The sequence below is a fragment of the Apaloderma vittatum genome, unplaced genomic scaffold, assembly GCF_000703405.1.
Source record: "Apaloderma vittatum isolate BGI_N311 unplaced genomic scaffold, ASM70340v1 scaffold17726, whole genome shotgun sequence".
Taxonomy (NCBI): Eukaryota; Metazoa; Chordata; class Aves; order Trogoniformes; family Trogonidae; genus Apaloderma; species Apaloderma vittatum.
This window is the reverse complement of record NW_009722480.1, coordinates 19135-28320: the sequence shown is the minus strand read 5'-3', so window position 1 is coordinate 28320 and position 9186 is coordinate 19135. Positions and strand designations below refer to the sequence as shown.

The 9186-nt window shown below is 42.6% G+C and overlaps 1 protein-coding gene across 1 annotated transcript in view; it reads left to right on the top strand.

The window, feature by feature from the left end:
• Window positions 1-9186, top strand: part of URB1 (URB1 ribosome biogenesis 1 homolog (S. cerevisiae)) — a 28314-nt gene that overhangs the window by 7131 nt on the left and 11997 nt on the right. The window contains exons 9-16 of the mRNA XM_009871794.1: window positions 968-1169; window positions 1345-1522; window positions 2677-2735; window positions 3457-3650; window positions 4990-5100; window positions 5197-5260; window positions 6687-6858; window positions 7604-7697. Of these exons, the coding sequence (XP_009870096.1) occupies window positions 968-1169; window positions 1345-1522; window positions 2677-2735; window positions 3457-3650; window positions 4990-5100; window positions 5197-5260; window positions 6687-6858; window positions 7604-7697 (1074 nt within the window). The remainder of the gene's footprint in view (window positions 1-967; window positions 1170-1344; window positions 1523-2676; window positions 2736-3456; window positions 3651-4989; window positions 5101-5196; window positions 5261-6686; window positions 6859-7603; window positions 7698-9186) is intronic.

The window sequence follows — 9186 nt, the reverse complement described above, 5'->3', positions numbered from 1 at the left end:
ACCTCTGCAACATAAAAGGTAAAGGACAGTAAAGTTAGACTGAAGCAAAGTGCTCTTAGAGTTGCTGATGCCCAGTTTTCTCTTGGTTTAGTATGGGAGGTAGGAGCTTTTACTCAGGCATAGATAGAACTCTGGTGAGTGGAATGCTGTAGCCATATGGTTTTGCAGAATGTAATCATTCACTTTTACAAGCATAGGAGTCCAAAACTTTCTTCTAAAATAAATATCCAGCTATAGCTTCCTACAGTAATGCCTTCCTAAGCTGGTAGCCCAAAACGTTTCAAACCAACAACAGCATTAAATGGACAAGATTTAAATTTTCTACCAGCGAAACAAGTTAGGATTCAACCTGACAGAACAGGATTTAATTTCTCCTATTGCATAGAAATGTAAATAGCTACAGAAACAGGCTGTTGGTGAAGGCTAGCTCGGTCTAGGAGAAGTTCAGGTAGTGAAAAGACCTTGTCAGCACACAGGAAAGCAGAGGGCGATTAAAGAGCTAAAGCCTTTCTCGTGCACCTCGTGCGCACCAGTGGTTTCGTGCTTGAACACTAGAAAGAGAAACTGCTGTCTGACTGATTTGATTTGTAAGGTATCTGTTAGACATCTGTTGATGTGAGAGAAAATTCCCCTTGAGCCCAAGGTCAGGAGACTGGTGAAGTTTCCTGAGATGCAAGGACGAGGCTTCTTACCAGGAAGTTGTCCCTCTTTTGAAGGTCTGTATTCTTTGTCGGTGTCTCATCGTTTTGTCTGTGTAGCAAGTGGTTGCCTGGTGCGTCTGCTAAAGACTTCCTAACGGCGCTGTGGTGCAATACAGCGTGCACTTCTCTAGCAGATTAGCAGCTACTGGAGTGTAATTTCCTAGGTCTTGATTAGAAAAGTGATTTGGGATTTTTGTAACTGTAAGGCTGTTGTTGCTTGACACACTTAGATGGTCAAACCTGTGCCGCCTGCTCTCTTCCAACAGTTGTCTCTGCTGTTTTACCTGTCTTGAGGAAAGCTCTGTGGAAGGAGCTCTGCAATGTATTTCAAGACACAAAAGCATCACACGAGACCACTGTGAAACTGCAGGTTCTTTCAAAGTTGTTGCCATCTTCAGGGAACAAAGGGCTGCAAAACCTTATTGACCAGCTTCCTGCTGCTCTTGAGAAAGCAGAAAACAATGAGAGGTAGGCAAATCCAGTTGCCCTGTTTCAGGACTCAGTCCTATAAAGCATTGTGATAAATGCAGATGAATGCAAGTATTCAGAGAATCTGTGACGTTCTGCTTTGGCAGCAAGACATTTTTAACATGTGCAAAACTCATATTACAACATTGAGAAAAAATAAAATATCTTTCTGCAGTTGGGCAGTGGCAGATGCCATATCTAGAGTGCTTGAAAACTCTGAAGAGCTGCATTCCTGGAGGAAATGCCTGTTATCAGCCTGCATGAAGGGGTTAGTTGTCATGTACAACAGCAGTAAAGATGAAAGCAAGCAAGAAGTGGAGAGATCCATGCTGCTGAGGCTAGAAGAGTTATTGGTGAGACTTCTTTTCATCTGCAGGGCCAGAATGTGACTGTGCATATATGTTATTGTGCTCTTGTATCTCAGGTAAATGTAGATTGAACTTTATTTTCTATTTTATAGATAATGGCTTCTATGGGCTTTTAATAGCTTTTGCAGAGTTAACTTAGCCCTGCTAATCCTTTATAAGAAACAGTTTTGAGTTGTTCTTGATGATGGTTGTTAACGGTCTTCTTTGAAAATCAAGAGTTTGAGATGTTCAGGAGTTAAAAATCAAAGGTTGCCAATGGATCTTTTTATTTTTCTTTAAAAAAAAATTATAGAGACACTTCTGACAAGATGCACCTGCCATGCTGTCTGAATTCTGTGGTAGAAATCTAGTTGATCATAGATAGAAATCCTGACTTTGATCATGAAGAACACCACTTGATCATTCCTTCTGTACTGCTGGGTGTTTTTGTAGCTCAGTAAGGTAGGCAGAACCATGTAAGGCATAAAACCAAAGGTCTCTGCAGGCAGCAACTGCCCTTGACTTCTTGATGGCTTCTGGTGAGACCCCCGTTAAGACATGACTGATTGTGCAGGACGAGGGTCTCGCAGGACCTGAGGGGCCACCGCACAGTGTTCGTCCTGGTGATGTTCACAGGCCTGATGAGGTTAGCAGCTGCTGTTGCCAGGGCTGCTGGCATGGGCAGCTGTCAGTCTTCTTAAAACTAATAGTTGTTTATTGCAGTTTGTAGGATTTCAGGGAAGGCCAATTTTTGTAAAGAACATGTACACCCAGCCACCTGTTTGCCACATGCAAAGGTTGGTTAGCTTAAGCACACCATAGCCAACTTTTTCTTCCTTCCATGCTTCAGGAGTGTGAAGAGTTTCAAGACTTTTCGGATTTTTTGATACTTACAGACTAGCTTGCTTTTTAACTGCATGCAGCCTGTATGCTCCCTCAGACCCAGGACCACTAAAACAAGACTTGTAGTTTCATTTGATTGAGGAGGTGGAATTGTTGTGTCCGAGAGCTTTCTTCCCTCTCACCCTTTGATGATCCCACCTGAGTGCTTGGCTTGCACGTTGTTAGCGTGTCTATTGAACAAAAGTCTCTGGTCTTAACGATCTGTAGAGGTTCTACGAGCTAAATGTAAACACTTGTTTTTCTTATGGTATGCGCAGCGCTGTGTCGAAGAAGTGGACCCAGATGAGTGGTACAGCCTTGTGAGGATAGGACTCAGGTAAGTAATTCTGAGGTGCGCCAAAGGTGCTCCAAGAGGTCCGGTTCTGGTTGCTTGACCTCATCCTGTGTTATACTGGAAACACCCTGTCTGCCTTGAATTCAGTCAGATTTGGTGATGCTCCTTGCTTCTTGAGATGCACTGTATGTCACATCCACTGCCTCCATTCGAGCCTGAACCTCCACAACTGCAGGTAGATTTGAATTTTGTGCTCCAGTTAACATAACTAACGTAGCTAACTGCATAGATGGAGTAGCTTCTTTTCAACTTGCATAAAGAAGCTTTATGCTCATGTAGCTTCTTTTCTTTTTATTTTATCTTAAATACAATTCTTATGAAGGCAGAGTCAGATTTTCACCTTTAAATGTAAACCATTTAAATAGAAAATGGTTTAGAATAATCTTAGCTTCTGTGGAGGTAGAAGTGTTAATCTGAATGGTTGCCACCTGAAGGGTTAGTAGGCAAAATTCTATTTGTGAAGATCAGTCCAGCTACAAGTGTGACTGTGTGTTGATTCCCCTTTGTTTTTTATTATTAGATACCAGTATAGCTTAAAAAGAATTAAATCAAAACAGCTCAGGGAAGGAGGTGCATGTGTTTTCATTTAAAAAAATTAAATGTTGCTTTCTTTGCAAGTTCTCATTTCTTAGACAGATTTTTTCAAGCAGATTTCCTTGAGTTTGGTTGAGATCTGACTTTTCTGTGATTCTTGCTTCTAAAGGTACCGCTACAGAGATGAAGCATTTTTGAAAGTCCTGAACATTGCTATTCAGTTGTTATACAAGAAAGAATCCTCACTTACTCAGAGCTTAGTCAAGCTCTCCAAACTTCACATGATGGTCACGCAGCACTCTCTATTTTTGTCAGCCATACTGAGGTCAAGAGAAGAAGAAGACACGAATATCCAGACAAGAGGTATTTTTTTGTCATCTTGCTCCCTTTAACTGTATTTAGTAATCTTGACTTTCTTGCATTATATATTCTGTCCATCCGGTAACCTGTCCACCTACATATGCTTGCAGAGCCATTAAACAATACCAAAATACCAGCTTTTAGATTAAATTCTACCTCTGCTTGGATACAGGTGTTGCATTAATTTTATTGCTGCCTGTTTTAAGCACTTAGGTTTCTAAAACTTCTGCAAAGGTGGGCTTGGGTCTTGTTGTTTGATAGGTTTGGAGTTTTTTAACCCTGTTGAAATCTCTAGTTGATTCATTTGGTTTCTGTGAGGCTTTTAGTCTGAGATCACTGAAGTGTGCATAGATTCGCTTAGAAACGTGTGTGACATTTAAACCTATTTTAAAACAGGTTGATCCAGACAGAAGATTATAAGTTGATTTTGCAAGTTGTATCAAAAATGTTAATTTAATCAATGTGTGTTTGATACTGAAACTTTTAATGAGGTATATCTTTCCATGAGTAAGATAAATTGGGTGCTAGTTCATGCGTAGGACTGGCTTTGTTTCTTCAGCTCTGCCAACTGAAATAGTACCTCAGTTTGAACTAATAATTTAATCTCCATTCACCTCAGCTTTTTCCTACTGTACATGGCTTTGAGGTCCAGTGATAGAAGGAGCTGTGTAAGAAAAGGGGAGAAAATTCTCGGGGCAGCGTGTTGATAACAAATGTTGTCTATATTGGTGTAAACAAACTTAAAATTTTTAAGTCACCTGAAAAGAGCAAAAAGCTCTTGTGAGGTCACAGATTCAAGTGAAATTAAAACTAAATAATAGATTTTGCTGCTTACTGTGTGCGTTTTCCCTTTTGAATGTGTTCCTGTAGAGCAGCGGGATGGATTCTTTGAGGCTAATTTGAGTAATTCAGAAACTCGGTGTCAAGAGTGCATTCATTCAGGCTGTTGTCTTTGTGATCTGTTTTATTTTGACATACATTTTATATTCCTGTAGATATGTAGGGGGGAAAGCCCATGCCTTTTCATATACCAGGAGTAAAGAAATCTGGATTCATGTCTTGAATCTGCTGCAGATGCCTTATTTGCCTTTGAGTAACCCGATCACTCATTTGATCTGTTTCTCAGCTAGTTCTAAAATAAAGATGGACAATTTTTGTATTGCCCCTTTAGTGTACTCAGGGAAATGGCTTCTGGTATTTATAGAGGTAGATCTTGATCTTAAATGTACAGCACATGTGTGCATCTATTTAGAGAGGATATATGTGTGTGTGGGGTGGGGTATTTATATACACACTATCTAACTGAGAGATCAACAAAGCTAAAGCTCTATGTTTATTTCAGAGGCCTTGGTGGATATTCTGCTGACAGTTGTGAAACTCAGCCCTTCTCTCTGTGAGAGCAGTCACCTCGCTGTGTTGCTGGGTGCTTATGGAGCTACGCTGAGTGCTGTGGGTAAGTGTGTTTAGCCTGGGAAAGGTACTTTCTGCTAGATCTGGTTTTCATCTTCTTAGGTGACTGACTTCGGGTTTCACCTTGTTTTTTATTTAGATCAGAAGATACTGCTACTGTTGCAGTTGTATGAGAAGAATAACCAAAGTCTCATAAGTTCCAGGTAAGCTGACCGCCTGCCTTTGTTCGACTAACTACGCACAAATAAGCAGTCTCAAAACTGGTGTTTTTCCAGGGTCTTACTTTTAACTGAGACAAACAGGGAGTAAGGTCAAACCTAGAGGTGAATGTTGCTTTTGGAAACATTTTTCCTGTTCTTGATGTTATTCTCGTGTGTTGCCCAAACTTTTGAGTGTCTGTGAGTTGGGTGAGGGACTGTTTCATTTCAGCAGTCCCTCTCTCTCCATAGCAAGGATGCCATGTAGGGGTTTCATCACAGATGAAGGCCAGAGCACACGTTGCTGGTGTAGGACTCCTTCCCCATCCCTGTTCCCTTGGGATATGAGATTTGCCACTCATCACAGCCCTTGCTCTTTTCAGCGATCTTGCTCCTGTGTGCGTGATACTTGGTTCTGGTGCTTTGCAGGAGAGGAGGGGAATAAGCCAGTGGAGGAGTGATGTATAACCCCTTTCATAAACATATCTTGTTAGTTTTGGGGTATTAACATGGTATCAGTGCCTTCCTTGGCCTTCAGCAGCCTGGACTGTAGTTCTCCTTGTAGCACAACCTTGCAATACACCTACACGCTTTGTAAAAGAGAACCATGTATTGCATGAAATAATAGGTTTCTTTCCAGGCCCTGTGCCCAAGCAGTCCGCAGGAAAGTCTGCTGCTGACAATTCTTACATACACTGATGATTTTGGTCTGCCTCGCTCAAATGCACTTTTCTGTCATGGAGGTATGGGCATAAATATTAACAGCGATGTGAGAGCGCTGGTGCAGGCAGTTGGAGCAGGACTGGACGCTGAGTTAAGAACCTTTGTTAGCCAACCCAGCAGAGCCCAACTTGTGTTACAAATGGGAGCCTTCAGGTTGTGGATGATAAGAAGCCTAACACCATCCTGCCCGCTGCCTCGCTGACAGTGAGGCATGCTGCTGGCAGTACCCACGTAATAAAAGACAATGTCAATAGCACTTTAAGGACGATGGCAAAGTAACTGGGGTCTAAGGAGCAACTCGGAGGAGAGTAAGGATTTGTGTTTTACTGAACCACTGTGCTGCCAGTTTCAACTATCAGTTGTGTTTGAGACAACCTTGTCTGACCAGGTCTTGACCACTGTCTCTTCATGCAGCTGCTATCATACTCACCTACATTTCTAGCTTTAAACAGGATTTTTTTAGGAGAAGGTAGGTTCTGACTTGGATTAACAGGGTAGGAAATAGTTAATGAGACACCCTCAAACTGAATTTGAAAAGCTTTTGGATGGATGAAAAAGGTGTTGCCGGGGAAACGATTTCTACTTTCAAGTTCCCACAGAATAGTAAGGGAAGGGAAAACTTAAATACTAATTTATATCCTCTGTAATTGCTTTTCACTCAGTGCTAGCAGTCTGTTGATTAATGCCTTTACTTTTAACAATATTTAAGAATCCTTCTATGGGGTCCAGCTGCTGTGGAGCATCACAAGACTTGCAAGAGTCTAGGGAAGTCACTATGGCAGCAGCCAAGCATGGAGGAGATTCTGTGTCTGCTAGATCGAGAAAAGATGATGAAGACAATTCTGTCTTTCCCTCAGCATCGTCGTCTTCTGTTATCACAGGTGCTTTGCTTCAGACTGGTGAATCAATTATCCTTCTTTTGATGTAGAAAAAGAGCCTTTCACTTTAGCAATTTCTTTCTTGCGTTCATGTAATACATTGCAATTTGTTTACTTTAGGAGAGTAATTTAAATTCAGAAGAAGGCTGGAATTAATTATGTAGGAGAACTTTTCAAATGAATTGCAATATATGAACCACATCTTGTCAGCAGGTGTGATTGTGGGAATTGCAAAGATTGTTGTGTATAAGCGAGACCAGAATTTGACTTTCAAACAATTGTTAAATTTGACTGAACTTGGGGGCCAGTTAGCTCAGTCGTCTGAGCATGGTGCTGACAACACCAGGGTCACGGATTCGATTCCCGCTCGGTCCCCATGTGTTGCCTGATCTACTCGAGAGGTGGCGTCCCTGCCCATGACAGAGAGGTTGGATTAAATGATCTCTAAGGTCTCTTCCAGCCTAGGCCATTCTATGATTCTAAGGATCCACTGACAGTGTGCTCTTCAGTCTTTCAAATACCTCTTCAGTCTTTCTATACCTGTTCACTCTGGTCAAGGGAAATAGTTTTGGAATCCTGATAGTGAAAGCCAGGTTTAAATACAAGCATGTCTCATGCTATGTTGCATTATATTCTGCAAGGTTTAGTATCAGCTGCTTTGTAATGGGATGAGGTGGTTGGGGAAGTTTGAAACCAAGCTGGAAATTGGTGTTGTTCCTTACAAATACTGGTTTGGATTTGCTTTCAGGAGTCGCTATATAGAGATGAAAGTGTCAAGAGTCTCGATGACTTATATGATCCTTGCTTTCTACTTCAACTCTTCAGTGAACTGACCAGACCAGGTAAAGAGACCGTTTCTCTTTGTTATTTAGTGTCATTTTACTCTCTTGTGGGATCTGTGTGGCTCCGTCTGTAGCTCTGTTATTCTCCAAGAGCTAACACTATGAAGAAATTTGTGCCTGGCTTTGCAGAGAAGAAACATACACCATTTAACCACCTAATGCATTGCGCTGTAATTTTCAGAGCGATTTAACAAGTAACGAGCTGTAATTGGCATTAAAGTTTTTTGCCTTTTCTTTAAAGCACTTTCCCAAATAATGCAATATATTCAGTGAGGTTTGGCTACTGAGACGTAGAGCAGCATAGCAGCAGGTGGGGATTCCAGCCGAGCTGCTCTTGCCTGGACAGCTAGGTGCCCCCCACATAGCTCTTTTAAATGTAGTGGATTAACCCTATGTAGATGGACTGATCTGGTGAGCGTGAGGAGAGGTTTTTAAAGTGGGACTGGAAACAGCTTGGAAGAGACAAAAAATGGACAAAGACTTATGTTCTCTGATCTATCAAACAGCATTCCATGTATTGCAAAAACTAGCACAGTGTAATTATGAAATAGTATAAGAGGGATCAGTAGAGAATATTCCCCACCGGAAGGTTGTGGGTTTTGTTCTGGTGAATGTGTAGAGCTGTATTCTGTATCAGCTCTGGTGTGAGAGCAAAACAAGGATGGGAAGGCTGATACCTCCTGCTTCTACACGTGGTGCCCCACCTGCAGCTTGGTAGGCTCAGTTCTGATGCTGCTTTGCAGCTGAGTTTCTGAAGCAGTCATGGACTCCTTTCAGCTGTGCTCTCTGTGGGAGCTGGGCAGAGGTAGGGCAAGTTGGAGAACATTCTGTGTTGGAGGTGTTCTCCGGGAATAAACCAGAAGCCACTATTGCTGGGGAAGGGCAAAGTTGTTCCCTGACCAGGATGAATCTCTGCAGGAATACTGGTTTCTGTGAGGGGGCATCGTGACTGTTGGGGCTCAGACTTGTCGGAAAGTTTGGTGAGATATTCATCAGTGACCTTGATGAGGGATTGGAGAGCACTGTCAGCAAGTTTGCTGATGACACGAAACTCGGAGGAGTGGTTGACACACCAGAAAGCTGTGCAGCCATTCAGAGAGACCTAGACAGGCTGGAGGGCTGGGTGGGGAGAAATCTTAGGAAATTCAACAAGGGCCAAGTGTAGAATTTTGCACCTGGGAGAGAATAACCCCATGTGCCAGTATAGGTTGGGGACTGACCTGCTGGAGAGCAGCATAGGGGAAAGGTACCTGGGGGTTCTGGTGTGCAGCAGGATGACCATGAGCCAGCAATGTGCCCTCGTGGCCAAGAAGGCCAATGGCATCCTGGGGTGTATTAGAAGGGGAGTAGCTAGTAGGTCAAGGAAGGTTCTCCTCGCCCTCTACTCTGCCCTGGTGAGGCCACATCTGGAATATTGTGTCCAGTTCTGGGCCCCTCAGCTCAAGAGAGACAGGGAACTGCTTGAGAGAGTCCAGTGCAGAGCCACAGA